Source organism: Colossoma macropomum, unplaced genomic scaffold (assembly GCF_904425465.1).
Source record: "Colossoma macropomum unplaced genomic scaffold, Colossoma_macropomum, whole genome shotgun sequence".
Taxonomy (NCBI): domain Eukaryota; kingdom Metazoa; phylum Chordata; class Actinopteri; order Characiformes; family Serrasalmidae; genus Colossoma; species Colossoma macropomum.
The window spans coordinates 32,641,162-32,659,238 of record NW_023494806.1 but is presented as its reverse complement, the minus strand read 5'-3'; the positions used below and the strand labels follow the sequence as shown (position 1 = coordinate 32,659,238).

General features: G+C 38.6%; 1 protein-coding gene across 1 annotated transcript; it reads right to left on the bottom strand.

Annotated features, from left to right (window-relative positions):
- Positions 1-4,486: 4,486 nt before the first annotated feature.
- On the bottom strand, positions 4,487-13,606 carry dhfr (dihydrofolate reductase). Its single transcript, XM_036599052.1, has 6 exons — positions 13,346-13,606; positions 11,790-11,839; positions 11,575-11,680; positions 10,094-10,220; positions 7,310-7,425; positions 4,487-4,793 (listed from the first exon to the last, which is right to left on the bottom strand). Exons 1-6 carry the CDS (start codon positions 13,438-13,440, stop codon positions 4,712-4,714), a joined length of 576 nt encoding a protein of 191 aa, XP_036454945.1. The 5' UTR covers positions 13,441-13,606; the 3' UTR covers positions 4,487-4,711.
- Between the last annotated feature and the right edge of the window lie 4,471 nt (positions 13,607-18,077).

Sequence of the window (18,077 nt, the reverse complement as noted above, 5' to 3'; positions counted from 1 at the left end):
AAAAAGCAAAAAACATGGCAGCCTTTGGCAAGCCATTGGCAGATGATGGCTTCCACTTTTGAAAATTGGTTCCACTCATGCTTGTTGAGAAACCAAGACCCAAAAGTAAAACTTTCTAAGAGCATGAGGAAGAACAACTGAGAAGAAAACTCAAAAGGTAAAATTAAGAATGTACAGAAGAACAACTAAGAAGAAATAAGGGAAACAAAAGGGAAAGAGCAAGGGGAAGAACCACTAAGGCAGAGGAACCAATACTCAAATAGGAAAAAACTCTTCAAGAACATAAGGAAGAATCATTGAGAAGAACCAGATTCAAAAGGAAAAACTTTTTAAGAGCTTGAAGAACCACTGAGAGGAACCAACATTCAAAAGGAAGAACTCTTTAGGGGCATAAGGAAGAACCACTGAGGAACCAAGACTCAAAAAGAGAAACTTCTTAACAGCATAAGGAGGAAACAATGAGATGAACCAAGACTCAAAGGGGAAATGTGTTGTGCTGGTACAAGTGGATCAGACCCAGATGTACTGCAGGAGTTTTAAAGCTGTAGGACGCTAACATTACTGCTGCCAAGTGCTGATTGGTTGGTGAGCGGAGCAGCTCACTGGTTTGCTGTCACTGACGTCATGAATGTGACATTACAAAGTCATAGAATTGGAGTTCAAAAGCGCTTAAAACATAACAATATTGCAATATTTCATCCTCTAGCGTTTACAAACCCCGAAGACATTATTGAGTGGCAGTACATATTTCCTGATGAAACTCACTCACATTCCACAGGCCGCAAATTCTCCACAAGGGGGCGCCATTAGTAGCCAATTAGCTTTTGATTCATTTTGTAGTTTTGTGGGGTTTTTATTTTATTTTTTTTTGCTATTCACTTAAGAGAAGTTGATTGGGTTACACAGGAAAACAGATTAGTACTTATGCTATTGCTTCTTGGTGCATTATTGGTGGTTGGTGTAGTGTAGTGGGTAACACCTCTGCCTTCTACGCTGTAGACTAGGGTTCATTCCCCCACCTGGGTAAGCACCCTACACAATACCAATAAGACCTTGGGCAAGACTCCTAACACTACCTTTGCCTACCTGTGTAAAACTGATCAAACTGTAAGTCGCTCTGGATAAGAGCGTCTGCCAAATGCCATAAATGCTTCTCATATTGTAATTGAAATCCAGCAGCTTTGTCAAACATCACATTTTATGTCCATATTGCGCAGCCTACTCTCTGGATGCTCGTGTCCTTATCTTTTCACTTGAACTACTGGGCAAAGTTCAGAAAACGGATGTTACAGGCAGAAATAGAAGAGGTATATCTTAAGCTCCTGTGTTAAATGATCGATAAAATCCAGCACTGTCTATTTAACTCTACCTAACGCCGTGCCCTTTGCAATCCAGCAACAAACATTAGAGAGGTGAAGAAGAGGAAGACAGCTAATCACAGTCTAACGATTCCGTCTGAAATTAAGTCTAAGTGCCACTTAAAGACCACTGAAGGGGAGGGGGAGGGTGGTGTGTGCGTGAGAGGTGGGGGAAACATCGACCTGTCAGTCAAATTAATTTCCAGCTTAGCACAAGCATTCACAGCCTCCCACTGGGATGCTAGACCTGAAACCAATCAGCCTCAAAAGGTTAGACCTGATTGCAGCCTTTGGCTTTTGTTAAATAGGGCTGTTTAAAGGGATGAGTTAGTGCAGGTGGGGCAGGAGAGGACAACGTGTGTGCCTAAGAGAGATACTCCAATGTTGTCACCCAGCCTGAAACACATGAGAACCTTCACTGATAATTAGTCCTCCAGCTGAAAGATGAAATGCATATTCATGAACTGAGAGAAACAGGCCGGTGAGATGTGGGTCAGGCTAAACAACCCTGTTCTCTCAGACTCGCAGGGGTATGGAGATGAGCTCATCGCTGTTTTATAATAGAGAGACAAAATAAATTCAAATGAAAAGGAGAAATCAAACACCTACCATAAGTACACAGAGGCCGCAATACATATATGTTGTATATATCTATATATATATATATATATATATATATATATATATATATATAGATATATACATCAAAGTATATATCTATTTTTCAGTATTTAGTCTGTCCACATTTTGACTTTATTACAGCTTCCATTTTTTTCATGTGATTTGCTTTTATTTTCTCAAAGAAATCTGTAGTCTCACCTCCAAAAGTCAGTCTTAGAAGTTCATATTTTCTGTTTCTCAAGTAACGGTCCAAGTAATTACAAACATATTCAATGATATTTGAGGTCTGCGTGGTTGTCCAGTTTCGGTGTTCTAGTGAAAATGTTCTTATTGTCTTTTCCTTTTTCTCACAGTAAAGGTTTGGAGCTTGATTTTCCCCTCTCCGTCTTAAAGATGAAAGTGCTGTCTATCTGCTTGGGACAGTTTTGGTGGTCTACCAGGTCTTGCACAGTTGTTAGGAGTACCATTTTCTCTGTATCTTTTAATAATTTTTTTACCTGCATTTTTGGAAACTCCCATTTTGCACGTTTTTACTTTCCTCTTACAACCCCATTTCCCGAAATGTTAGGCTGCTGTGCAAAATGTAAATAAACCTAAATGCAATGATGTGCAGATCATTTAAACCTTATATTTAATTGAAAATAGTACAAAGACAACATATCTAATGTTGAAACTGAGAAATGTTAGTTTTTTGAAAAATATTTGCCCATTTAGAATTTGATGCCAAAAACACATTCCAAAAAAGTTGGGACGGGGGCAACAAAAGGCTGGTAAAGTTGTGTAATGCTAAAAAAACACCTGGTGGTTGATTGATAACAGGTCCGTAACATAATTGGGTATAAATGAGCATCCCAGAGAGGCTGAGTCTTTCAGAAGTAAAGATGAGGAGGGGTTCAGCACTCTGTGAAAGACCACACGATCAAATAGTGCAAAAATTCAAGAATAACGTTTCTCAATGTAAAATAGCAAAGAACTTCAGCTTTTCATCATCTACGGTACATAATATCATAAAAAGATTTAGAGAATCTGGAGAAATCTCTGTATGCAAGGGACAAGACCAAAAGTCAGTGTTTACTGGCCATCATCTTTGGGCCCTCAGGCGGCACTGCATTAAAAACAGACATGATTCTGTAGAGGAAATCACTGCATGGGCTCAGGAACACTTCTAAAAACTGCTGCCTGTGAAAACAATTTGTCGCTGCATCCACAAATGCAAGTTAAAACTCTTAAACGCAAAGAAAAAACCATATAAACAGGATCCAGAAACGCTGCCATCTTCTCTGGGCCCGAGCTCATTTAAAATGGACTAAGCTGAAGTGGAAAAGTGTCCCGTGGTTTGATGAATCAGAGATTGAAATTCTTTTTGGACATCATGGACACTGTGTCCTCCTGGCTAAAGACGACTCAGCTTGTTATCAGTGCACAGATCAAAAGCCAGTATTCATAATGATATTTGCGGCAATCGTGCACAGGGCATGGGTGACTGGCACATCTGTGAAGGCACCATTAATACTGAATGATATAAACATGTTTTGGCAACATATGCTGCCTTCCAGACAACATCTTTTTCAGGGAAGGCCTTGCTTATTTCAGCAAGACAATGTCAAACCACATTCTGCACATATTACAACAGCATTGCTCTGTATTAAAAGAGTCTGGGTGCTAAACTGGCCTGCCTGCAGTCCAGACCTGTCACCACTGAAAACATTTTCTGCATTATGAAATGAAAAATACGACAAATGAGCCCCTGAACTGATGAGCAGCTGAAATCCAATATCAAACAAGAATGGGAAAACATTTCACTTTCAAAACTACAGCAGTGTCTCCTCAGTTCCTAAATGCTTACAGAGTGTTGTTAAAAGAGGAGGTGATGAAACACAGTAGTGAACATGCCCCTGTCCCAACTTTATTGGCATCAAATTCAAAATGGGCATATATTTTTCAAAAAACAATAAAACTTCAGTTTCAACATTTGAAATATGGTTGACATTATTTTTATTTACATTCTGTACAGCATCCCAACTTTTTTGGAAATTGGGTTGTACTTATGTAAGTGGTTTATTTTATATCTAAAACAGAAATATTTCCTTCAGCCATTTTAGATGCTCCTGAGAAAGACATCTGAAGGCAGCTGACTTTGAGTAGGTGCTTGCATGAATGCCTCTTTAAAGGGGAACATAATGTGAGTGAGATCTTTAGGAACAGCTTTTGTTGGGGGGAACACAGCTGTAACTGGTGTGTTTTAAGATCGGAAGCATGGAAGAAGGGCAGTAGGGTGCGCAAAAGTAAAGAGCAGACAAATTAAACACTGTTAGATTCGATATACTTAGTGTTGGAGGCTTTTGTGTACTTTTCCGTTTAATATATTTCCTGCTTTTTTCCTGATGCTGAAAAATAACTTGCACTTGATGGCAATTTGACTGGAAGTTAAAGAAACAAAAGGGGGGGGTCTGACTTTTGCACAGTACTGTTCATCTGATTACTGTTATAAGACAGTATGCACCAAACAACTGAAAAGAAGTATTTAATATGTTCAAAAAGATTGACAAAAAAGGTTTGTTTCAAAGATACTCCTTGTGCTCTGGGCTTCAACCTTTTAATCAATATCGACCACAAACAGGTCCAAGGGCCCTTTTTTCACATCAGTCCATGTAAGAAAATGTTGACCACCGTGGCGTCTTCTCTTAGAAAGTTCTCAACAGCTGTTAAAGATCTTTCTTGCACTGTGCTTATCAATGGTCTTTGCTCTCATACACCTCAAATACATACTGCAGGCCGTTTTCCTCCTGTAATCCGGTAGGGACTCCGGGAAACCTAGACACAAAAAATTCTCAATTAAAAATAGCTGAGACTGTATTAACCCTCTTCCTACCCACACACGATTAAAAAAAAATACTTACCAATTATAATGGCTAAGTTCTAATAAGGTCATAACACTACTTCAATAATATCTACCACTAAGAATGAACATGCATTTAACATGTTTATCCAACAGCTTATGTATATTTAACATGTTAACATTTAACATTTAACGGCCTTTTCTGTTTAGGGTAGAACATTGCAATAACTCAAACATCTCTATGACCCCAATCCCCCAGCCAGAAAGACTCCCAAAACACAAGATGCAGTCTCTACATTGCCCTCTGGTGGATTGTACTGTTCAGACAGTTTATGGTTCTTAAAAAGACACTAATATGTCATTCCAACTTGCGTCCTATAGTGCTGCTGCAGAAGTCTGTAGTGTGAGATTTCTGGTTTATAGACTAGGAAATCGCATTCTGATGTATCTTGATGTTGGAATTATTCTGAAAAACTATAATGGCTTTGTAATGATTTTTGTTGGGGCAGACTTTTTCAATTTTCAACTAAAAAAGCTGCCCGGCTGGGGAATCGAACCCTGGTTTCCAGCGTGCATAGCTTATCCAGTGTGCTACCCAATTGCTCTGGCTCTGTCGTTTGCTTCTCCACATATACTGCACTTGCAGGCAATCCTAATTTGAATTGTCTCAGCACTGACTCGTTTCTGGCAGTGTCTTAGCGCAAGGTAGTGGACAACAAAGCACTTTTGTAAGTCAATGTGGATTATATAAGCGTAAATGTGTACTTGATTTTATAAATATATATATATATATATATATATATATATATATATATATATATATATATATATATATATATATATATATATACACACACACACACACACACACACACACACACATATATGGCTAGGCTTGCAGTCAGGATTGGATGACACCACAGGGATTCCTAACAGTTGTATGATGCATTTGCATAAAACATGCTGGGTGTTGTAGTGAAAAAGCATTGATGAATAAAAGCAATATGTCAAACTGACAATGCTGAAGGATGCAGTGCTGCGCTACATAATAGATCATAACAAGAATAAGAACATATTAAAAGCTAGTTTCAGGCCAGAACACCAAATTAAACTGGAGAATGTATACTGCCGGCAAGCATCTAAGTTGACCATCAAAAAGCCTTGTTTACTGTTCAACGTTTTAGGCTTTAATTAGTATCCCTGATGGCTTTTTGCTGTCAAGAAATCTTACAGTGTAACACATTCACCCAAGAGTCCCCCCATAATGGTTAGCTGTCTTTTTGCATCGCTAAGTCATCTAAACGGTTTAAAACAGACAGATGTCTGTGGACATACACAAGGGGCTCGGCCTGCTCGGCACGTCTGTCAGATGAGCTGGAGTAAAAGATAATAATGGTGTGTTGTGCTTTCATTGGCCCTGTAAGTACTCTCCAAATGACTGCTGAGTGCAATAACTTGACATTAGGTACAACTCTATGCTGATGGCTCATGCCACTTTTATGTCACAAGAGAGCCTAGAGCCTCTGTTGATTTCAACTTTTCAGTGTTGAATTCAAAGCCAGACACGTGTGCCAACAAATCCATTTGCGCCCTTGTAATGTAAATGTAAAAATCACTACAAAGAGAAATAGTGAACCTAATAAAAGGGCTGTTTACAAGTGCATAAATGAGCTCCAACTTAAGGCCAACATGGACAGTCTGTGGCTGAGGAGGTCACGGGGAGCAATATTAGTACCCTTTAGAGCCCATTTCAGACTGGCCTTCCGTGGTAGGAGTGTAGACTTCAACTAGAAATTTACAAGCCTAGGCAAATGACAAGACCTCCTGGAACAGTATAGTTAGATAAAACTTAAAACTAGAAACAGAATGAAATTTCGGCTGCCGAAACGTTTCATCACTTTTGGGTTTCAGCCGGAAGAGAAAAAAGGCTGAGAAGTTTGGCTGAAAAAAATCTAAATTATTAAACAGTTCTACAATAAAGTATCAAAATATAACACTTAAAGAATCTGAATGGTACTGAAAATGAGTAATAAGGATTATAAACTCTTTCCTTGCTCTCCTGTGCTGGCCAGCGCAGATGCATTCAAACAGTTTGAGCAGCATCAGATCAACAGTAAAACACAAACGCGGTATGGTGAAGCTGCGTTCAATGGACTCTTCAGCTGACGTGCTTTTTAGCATTGACTGATTTAATGAAGATAAACGCTAAACTTTTTTTGCCTTCGGGTTTGTAAGTTGTTTCTGCAAACACATGCGTTCATTAGATCCTGCTGAGGTTTATGGCTCATTCTTCCTTCTAAATAATGTGACATGTTAGAGAAACTGCAGACTGCTGCAGGAGAGCTCAAAAGCCACATCACTTTACGTATTTCTGTTGTCCACTGTCCATATTTCTGTTGTCAGTGTGCTTTAACTGTTAGATAATAACCACTAGAAAAGGGCTAAAATTAAAAGGGAGCATGTACTAGCACATGATTATTGTACCACTCACTCAGGCAGCAGCGTGTACTTGTCCAGGTTGATCTTAGGAATGAACGTGTCACAGTCAAACTGCTTCAGAATCCTTGTTACAAACAGGCGCTTTTGTCCAGAGCTCTCCATTGCCTCCTGTTGAAAAGTGAGAAAAATTTGACTTTGTGAGCAAACGCACTGTCATATGTGATTTTAACTTGCATCTACAATCTTTGCATTCCCTTTTCTTCACAAAAAACCCCTTCATAAATTAACAAGAATTTTATTTCCCTGTTTTAAACATGAGAAATCTGTCTTGTTATGAATATCAGAAGTACATTCTCTATTCTTCTGCAACTACAAGCCATGCCTGCACAACACAGGACACTTACAAAATACGTTTAATAAATGAGAATGCATAAGCAGTCACACCAAAAAAATAAGCAGTGACTTTTCATTGATACAGTCCAAACTCAGCTGTTCAACAGTGAGCACCACCGATCAGTTCAATACACTAAAAGCAACCTTAAAAAGGTAAAAAGATGCTCAGTGACCAAGAGAGAAAAGAGGGAGGGAGACATGTGGGGATGAAGAAACTGGCTTTTGTAAAAGCATCCTTGAGCAGCGCAGTTCCCACAGCAACAGACTGTAAAGCGAGGAGGGTGAGCAGAGAAACTGCTGGAACATCCAGCTCAATATGCTGAGTGTACTCACATGTATGCATGTGTTCAGTTAGAAATATTAGCTTTAGCACTGTTTGGTGTTTAGTGTAAATTAATGCTGCGATTATACTATGTTCCATTTAAGGACATTACACTGTGTTTTAGTACTGACTTTTATTCTTTCCAGTAGTCATAATTTTAACACCATAAAGTTTAGACAGTCAGACAGACAGGGCTAATTGTAGTGTAGCGCGCTGGGGTCTCAGTTGCTGTACTGGCACGCCAGAGTCCCACTGCCTCCTTGTGGATCAATCATTTTGATTATCATTCTCATTGTCTGTGAAACTTCATGCCCTCTTTAAAATGGCGCGGAGATGTAGCCCCGATAGCCGTGTAGACGACCCTGCCTGCGATTCTCCTTCAACGAAACAGACAGACTCCTCTGGCTCTTTAATCTAAATAAACACAGTTTCCTGCACACCTGTTTCAGCCGTTTCTTATAGTAATAACAGGCTGGTGCAATTTTTTTCTCAAAATATTAAGACTTTATTCTTAAAGTCTACTATTTTTATTTTCATTAACAGTGGTCCTAAAACGCCGTTGTAGCATGAATTAGGGTGTTTACTTGTTTACTTAGGTAAACAATTAATTGCATTTTAAGTTGGCGTACTAAATTAGTGTGGTTTATATCGTCAGTCTTTTATTTTACCTGTGCAAGTCTGTTTTTTGTAACTTCTTTTAAATATCATGCCACCCTTACATCATCTAAAGATTCAGGGACTCTGGAGAAATCTCTGTGTGTAAACGGCAAGGACGAAAACCACTACTGATTGCACTCAACCTGCATCAGGTTGCGCACCGCAAATGATTATAAACGGTTGTTAAGAAGGAAAGGGTAATTAACACAGAGGTAAACATGATCCTTTCCCAGTCCTTTTGGAACATGTTACAGGCATCAAATTTGGAATAAGTGTACATTTACAAAATAAATTAGTCAGGGAAAACATCAAATATCTTAGTAATTAGTAAAAGGAATATACTACCCAACCCAAAAAACACAATTGGTTACATAATCATCATCACTCTTGGATGTGATTAATTCATATAACCAGCTATCTATAACTAAGTAATCAGCAGACACTCTCCATGGCAGAAAGTCACTTACTGATGCGTTCAAATATTAATACACTTTGGCTTTTGCCACTGTTGCAGCAACAGTAAACCAACAGTACGATTTATATCACAACCTTCAAAACGGCTCTGGCTACACATCATGTCACTCTCAGCAGCAGCATTCATGCTTGCACATAATAAAACATCTACACAAGTCAGGAATTATTTACTTGATCAATTAATTGGCTAATAAATAAAAAAGAACATACAATTCTTACTGTAACACTCAATAAAAGTTACAGAAAAAAGTACTATTTACACTTATGGGTACAGAGCACTCTGTTCCAGAAAGGTCAGTTTACTGGGGTAGGAAATTACTTCTCTGCAGTGGTCAGGGTTACCATGCAGGTAAGCTTTACCTTTACCCCCCATGTGACCAGAAGCAAGTCAGCTACTGAGTGTTTTTCAGTCATTCTGCCTGACAAACTCATGTCTGTCATATGCAAACTCCTATAAAACTAACTGGGGTCAAAGGTTTTCTAAGCGTGCACGTTTAGGAGTCTGGGTTCTTTCACCATTTTGTATGGATTTCCTCCTGCTACCTATGAACGCCACCTACTAGTGCTTAGTATCTCCCAACTGAGGACAGACACAGCTCAAATAAGTCAACATTACTTAACACTGCCCTCTAAAGCTGTTATTAACAACCATCAAATAAACAGAAGTTACTCATGGCTGCCCTCTAAAGGTGTTCAAATCAGCTCAAATCAGTGATTATGTAATAATTGTAAGAGGCCTATTATTGGATTATAATAATACCTTGATTCATCAAAATAGAAACATCTATCTGGAACTAAGACTGGTTAAAGTGCTGACACGGCACAATTTGAGAAAAAATAAACGTGAAAAAAAAAAACAGAACTTTTGTCACTGGTTAAAGTCTCATCTGTTTGTTGTAGTAATGATTAACAAACAATACGCTGTACAGCCATAGACAGCACTCCTGAAATGATGAATGTATCTTTCTTAGTCTGTCTGAAGCTGCTCACCTTGTATAATGAGCTCCCACCAATGACCCAGATCTGGTCGGCTTGAGATGCTAGCTCTGGAGTGTTCAGCAGGCTGAGAGCTGAGCTGAAGTCAGATGCCAGATAGTGTGCTCCCTCTGGAGGCGTCCTAAACCAAAAATGCTGTAGTTATGGCTGCACAATATGAGCAAATACTATACTGTGACTGTACTATGTACTGTGACTGCAATATGCTTTGAAATATATTACAAACATCTTGAAGTGACATGGTTAAGACTGGCCTGCATTATTTTACCATTGTTGGAACACCTGAGTTCTCACCCACAGAAACTTATCAGGAACATCTGAGGTTGTTCAGGATGCTTGCATGTACACAATGGAAATTTGTCATTTATTAAAGGGCTCATTTGCATATCAGTACAGCAAAGGTCAATACTGTGATAAATAGCAAACAATATCTTGTGCAGGGACTGTTCAACTTAGCATTCCTGACTTTCACAAAACCTAATAAATGCTCTGTTAGGTTTAGCTACTCAAACTATGTTTAATCTCCATGCACAATGACCAATCATGAAAAACATGAGATCTTATTTTTCAAAAAAAGAAAAAAGTACCAAAGGGGTCTACCTCCACTAGAAGCCTGCCCCGATTGATCAAAGAGCTGTTTATGACCCCAAATCATGAACTGAATGTGCTCTCAAAGAGGCAAGGCATGCAGCCTAAGTTGCCATAGCAATGTAGCCCAGTAAAAAAGTGATCTAACATCATGAAAAAGAAAAAACAGCTTAAACTAAATATTGTAATTTGAGGGATGAACTATGAGATATGTGACTTTAATCCAACAAGAATCTGTAATTTCTGTAGTTTTTACAAGTCTGCTTAGTAATACTTATGGATCGAATGACCATTTACCTATAATTTCTCAAACTTAGGGCTCCGCTGGTTATTGTAGTCCAGTTTGAATCAACTTCACATTAATGTAACAACAAATACTATTCTACCTGGTATTCACTCAAAGTTTATTTTTGTTGTTTGGATCCATTTAATTCTAATCTAAACTAAAGATGATGTGAACGATCCAGGCTATGATGTTTTGATTTGGGCTATCTGAGGAAATCTGAGGAAATTACACATATACTTTATCCCATATGAATCTGCCAGTCGAATCCATTACAAATTACATAGTGGAGCCTCCTCTGGTGAAACTAATCCAATCTGAATAAGGCTTAAGACAAAAAACAAACAAGCAAACAAACAAAACAAAAACCTGCTTTGTGAAAGTGAGACAGGTCTAAGGCCTTGATTAGGTCAATACCTGACTGTGGGAATGCCTTAACAAACTGACAGTCCTTCATCTGACTGTTAAGGTAATGGTAACTACTTTTGTAAAGCTAACTTATAACAAATTCTCCTTTGTATATACTACCAAAAACTTTCTTACCCAAACACTAATTACTTGCATTTCACTGAGCAGGCTGTGTTAGCCAAAACATTATTCTTACTTGAGCTCTCTGCTGAGAACAACGTTGATTCTGTTCTTTAGAGGCCGGTTCTGCGGAGGTATCGAGAACCAGGTCTTTCTGCCCATTAGGACCACATTCTTTTTACCTGTCAAATCATTTGCACATAACATGTTCAGTTTACAGAAGAATACAGGTAAAGTAATAATGTGCATTAAAATAAAGAATGTGATGTATGCTGACTTCCATTGTGTTACCTTCTACAGTAGGAGTCATCGTCATCTTCTGAAAGTGTTTGAATTCCTTACTGCAAACACAAGCATCCACAATTTACTGTATCACACAGGTGTTCAAAAATGGCTGTAAATTTTTCGCTACTTGTTCATACACACAAAGTGAGGCCTATCACCAGAACCAAAGCAGGTGCAATGACTCTAATTCACTTACTATTTGTCACAGGTGAAAAGTGAGCTGAATGTAATACTTTAGTGTTCACCCAGCCAAAGTCATGAGGTCTGGTTTTGCACATCAGTCACTCTATATAATGACAGGACAAGATCACGTTTTTCTATAATGATTTAAAAGAGGAATAAAACTATAAATTCATGATGATTTCACAGGACTAGCTTAAAAAACTATTTCCCCCCATAGATTAACATTCAGCCAAGATGCCTTGGAGTAACTAGAGTTCACCATCCAAACAACCACTTTTCACAAGCCTTTTTACTTTGGACTCTGAACTGTGAAGCCAACTGCACTTTTGGACTCCAATGTCTGAGTGGCCCGTCTTTCTAATACACGATGAAATATCAATATTTTAATATTTGTGAAGCATTAAAATACTCGTGAAAGTTTTTTGAGGGTTTATACAGCAGATATTTAAACAGCGGATACTGTAGTATGTGTTATACCCAAACTCTAACAGAACAAATGAAGAGCAGTTAGTAAAGTTAGCCAACGTTGCTACCCTGAGGGAAACAGAGAAGCAGCTGTGCAACGACTCAGGTTATCAAAGACAGGGATTCCATTCAGTTTATGTGAAGGAAAGACTTTATTTAATACAACAGTGGAGACATTCGACGTTAAAATACTCAAAAGATAATTTTATTTAGTAGTAGTGCTGTTTCAACATACACCTCACATCTAGGTTAAGAGTGGCTAAATATCTTGCTGTTCAGAGCTAAAGTGAACAGACATATTCCGAACAAAACTGTGGACAGTGCCACCACATCACGGTCTTCTGCTGAGAGAAAACAGCTGTTGAAGGTGGTCATCCAGCTTGTTGACCGGTGGGGTGGTAGTACAGGCGACTGGACTTCAGGTAACGTTATTATTGTAAACGTCCACGATTAAAAGTACATAAAACATTACGTTAGATTGGTGCTGCCGTTGTGACTGCTGGCCAGAAACCGTTATTTTGAATTTTTGTTCAGTTGGCTCGCGGGGAAATTTGAAAATAGACACTAGCTAACAAATGAAGCTAAGCTAGCTACTTTGGTTTACTTCAGTTTTCAACCTAAACATGCGCACTCTTCGGTTTAATACCGGTGTAAATTATTTTCCCAAAGACTTTAAGCTATATATCCACCACTGTTCGTTGGTTAAGATGTTTAACAGCAGTGTTTACCGTGTTCACCTCAACCTCAGTGAACGCATTAGCTAGTTTTAAACGCTAACGTTAGGTTAGCTAACTAGTTAACATGCCGAGTTTAGTAACGGGTTTACGTGCAATATTAACTTAAAGGCGAATTCATGCAGGACTTGTCCTGAATACAAAGATCTTCAGTGAGCTGAGAGCAGCTGCTGCTGTTACCTTAATCTAATAGGGTGCCAGGGCAGATTGCCGTTCCTCCCGATTCCCATATCAGGACAAACTGCAACAATACAGTTCAGTACAGAAGACATCATATGGCTGGTTATATGTTTATATCAATGACAGATGTGTGGTCGCGGCGCTGGAGCACTACAGAATCCAAAGGGTTCCCGCCGAATGCGTCAGAGGAAATGAGATAAACAGGCAACGCCCACTAGTAGAGCCCGTCGTTAACAGGCTGGCGGTGCAGGTCAGGCTGAGAGCGCATGTCTGCAGACAGACCCTTAAATTGGCTAATGCAAAAACTGACGGACAGCTCGTTCTAATCTGCCGTTGGCCAATGAAAATGTGATTGATGGCCAAGAGTAGTTATTTAATTGGTTGATGCAAAAAAATGATTGACAGACTCCCGCCCCCAGTTCCCTCCCCTTTAGGGCTCCGGTCTGCAGCATTCCCCATCTCGTCTGTTGTGGCGTTACATATTCTGGGTGCGTTTCATGGGCTTTTAATTTGAACAGTTCAAGTTAATTTTAGTTCTAATTGAAAAGCCAGTAGAAAGAAAATGAGTCCTTAACTTTTTCTTTTCAATTTGACTAAATATTGAGATATTTCATGGTGTAAAAACTGGAAAGGTGTGCAACACACCAAAAGGACTATTAGTCATTTGGCCAGGGGTGCCCAAACTTTTGCACACAACTGTATACTCATATCCTCTGTGTTCTGTGAGCTGTCACAAGCCTCCTAAATCTAGATGTGTTGAATATAGTTTTTTTATTGGTGTTTAGGACCCTGGAACACTTAAGATAGATATTTTTTATTTTAACCATTTTTTTTTCAGGTCAGGTAAGTCTGAGTGTGCACATTTCACCATGTTAACAACACTAGTAGTATTTCAAGTAAGAATCTTTCAGTAAGCCTAAATATCACATGTAACGTTTTGTTTTGAGAGCACTGAATTAGAGGCAATTTGCCTGAAATCACTTTTTTAATTGTTGTTAAACATGTTAGACATTTCAATTTTGCAGAATAAAAAGGCAGATTCTGAGATTCTGAAAAAGAGTTTGATGTGATGAGTGTTGGATATCAGCAATATACACAGATTTACTAAACAAAAAGCCTATTCTACCCAGACAATGGCATCACTAGTCTAACATTACTAACATTTAGATATTTTTATACAGAGATCTTCAGTTGGCGGTATAGTCGAAGTGCACAACGTCTGTGAAGAACAAGAAGATGAAACTGGATGGAACTACACAGCATTTGAAGTCTGAGAGAGCTCAGTGGCTAAGTATTAAAAAAGCAAAGAAGAAATATGCAAGAGCTTTCAATGAGAAACTACCAAGATAGGAGTTAAGGCCTATATTTGAATCTGAAGGCTGGAGTTTTGGAGCTCTGGATGAATGGACGAGTTGTAGTTCTTGGTGAGCAGCTTAGCTCAGCCCCAATTTAAAGAAGATCTGTTCCCAAGCCAACCTTGAGCTTATCTACAGTTGACCTAGTCTGATATATTTCAGCCAATGAGAATGGCTCTGGGTGGATTAGAGTAAATATGCACTAAAACTTAGATATGAAACTAGATATCTCCTGTATTCAGTTTGTGTATGAAGTGTGAATTTTCAAATTTTACTTATATGAGAAATTGAGCACCTGTATTTAAAAATGCGTACGTGTAGATTACAACTGGAACTCAGCCATCTGACTAACAAATGCATGTATGCATTACCCATAGACAGCATGTGTGCTGACCCTGAAACCATGTGATTAGGTTTTCTCTTCAACCCTTTATCTAACATGCCAGAAACTTTGCCTTCATCTCCTGGGTTGTGCAGTGAAGCTCAGTTAGACTCAGAATGATGAACAGAGCTGAAGATGATTCTAAAGTGATTAAAAAAGCTGTTTAGCATCAAGAATTAGGTTATAATAAAGGTTCTGAAAAAAAAATCACATTATAGACCAAACTTTGTTGGGAGTGGGCTTTGCACATAGAAGAAATATTAGTGCTAAATTTTGATTTATACCATCTTTGTTAGAGAAATTAAAATGTTTTCCATTATAGGTCAGCTGTTATTATTTTCAAAACTCATTATACCCAAAATTGTTACAGATGGATAGACAGCTTTTGGATAACACAGAATTAATAATCCTACTATCCAAATTTGAATGCCTACTTCAAAATTGGTGATCAAATCTCAAAACAGAAACTTTACTTTGTTGATTTACAGTAGGAATGCATTGTTAAATAATTGTAGTATATTATTTATCATTTAATGTTAATGTTACAAATTAATGTTTAAAGTTGTTTTTGGGTCTCAAAGTACTTGGAATGCAGAATAACAAATGTACAAATATGCTTTAGTGTCTGTTTAAAAATATTCAAAGTCCCAGGGAGCACCATGTAAAATATTTTTTAAAAAAGTTGTATTCAGGGGCTGCCCTGTGATGGACTGGCGACCTGTCCAGGGTGTATCCTGCCTTCCGCCCAATGACTGCTGGGATAGGCTCCAGCACCCCACCGCGACCCAGAAGGATAAGCGGTTTAGATGACGTATGTATGTATGTATGTATGTATGTATGTATGTATTCAGGGGCGATTCTAGGGTGAGAGTTTTAGTGGAGCACCCTAAGAAACCAGCTTTTTATTTTAGACCAAAAAAATCCCAAAAACAGAAGAACTGAGTCACAATCTTCAGTTCCTACGCTGAAAAATGCTTAATGTAGTAGATGTTCCACTGCAGTACTCAGTACTTAAGTAGATTTTCGACCTGCTTCTTTTGTGTTTCTACTCAAGTCATGTCTTTTGTTCCACCATTCCTTTCAATTTGACTAAATAATGAGATATTTGTGAGCTGTCACAAGCCTCTTGTAAATGTGTTCAACCTGTACTGAATATCATTTTTTATTGGTGTTTTGGACGATGAAAGACGTTTTTCACTTTAACCATGTTTTTTTCAGGTAAAGTGGGGCAGTGCTTTAAGTCTGTGTGGTCTATTGGACGTACAACAAAATCCTCTGTAGAGCAACAAACCATTTAACCACATTTTACCATATTAACACCAGTAGCATTTCAATAAAGAATCTTTCAGTAAGCCTAAACGTCAAGTTTTATATATTCATGCACACACTCCTCAATGAATACACAGCTGTATACTCTTATCTTTGGTGTTTTGTAAGCTGTCACAAGCTTCCTAAGTGTAGATGTGTTCAGCCTGTACTGAATATAGGTTTTGGTGTTTTAGACTCTGGAACACATGGTTTTTCACTTTATCCATTTTTTTCAGGTAAGGTGGGGCTGTGCTTTAAGTCGGTGTATATTACCATATTACCAACACCAGTGGTATTTCAATAAAAATTTCAATAATATGTACCTCACTGAAAAGAGATACGTGTGTAATTTTTTTATTTGAGAGCACTGAATTGTTTGCAGTTTGCACAAAATCACTTTATTAATTGTTGTTAGACTTTAGACAGAAAGAAATTCAGAAAGAGTTTGATGTGATGAGTGTTCACAGATTTACTGAACAAAAAGCCTATTCTACCTAAACAATAGCATCACTAGTCCAACATTAGATGTTTTTTTGCAAAGATGTTCAGTTGGCAATGTAGCTGAAGGATAGAGCGCCTTTTTTCAGGGTGCACGTACGACTATATGACCCGATTGACACTGCAAGTGAACAGATGCCCAGTTGTTCATCATACTTAAGGTCTTCATCCCACACCTCAAACCTCAGAGTAGATCCAAACCTGCAGCTCGGGAAGTTGAACTCTTTAGCCCAGATGGGGCTATGCGTGCCCTTAATGGTCTCGGTCCTGCCGCCGTAGTTGCTGCCACACCACACCTTGACCAACGCGTCGGGGAGGTTTCCAGAAGCGTCGCTTGGCAGGTTGTTGGCTCGGAGGTTCCGAACACGGACAGCAGCATCGCTTAACATCGCGTGAGATGCCAGGAGCAGGGCGGCGAGGGATATCAGACGAAAAGAGAAAGCCATGGTGTTGTCTGTGAAGAACACAGAGAAGAACACTGGATATATGCAAGAGCCTGCAATGAGAAGCCACCAAAATAGGAGTTAAGGCCTACATTTGAATCTGAAAGCTGGAGTTTTGGAGTTCTGAATGAATGGATGAGTTGCAGTTCTTGGTGAGCAGCTTAGTTCAGCCCTAATTTAAGCAAGATCTGTTCTCAAACCAGCCTTGAGCTTATCAACAGTTAACCTAGTCTGATATATTTCAGCCAATGAGAACGGCTTTGGGTGGAGTAGAGTAAATATGTACTAAAACGTAAATATGAAACAAGATATCTCTTCTGTTCAGGAAAAGTGGGAATTTTCCAATTTTACTTGTATGATAAGTGGAACACCTGTTCCGTGGAAAAGGACACGCTTCAAAGGCAGCAATATATGGGTCATTCTACAAAAACGTCCACTTTTTTTAACTATCCATAGGAGTCACTGGTGTTACTGATCATCACTGGTGTTACACATCAGAAAGGTAACAGCAGGGACATTTTTAATGAACAATGCATGTCTGTTACAGAGCATTAAACCACATGTTGTCAATCATGGAATATCCACTAAAATATGAAATTTAATCCATTTGTATTCTATTTTTTCACAATTACCTAAGAATAAAGTAGGTCACACCAGTGACTTCAGCTAAAAGCTTCATATGAAATTATGAGCTGAATGAGAAAATTTCTGATAACTGAAAGACACAGTGGACTCACTATATGCTT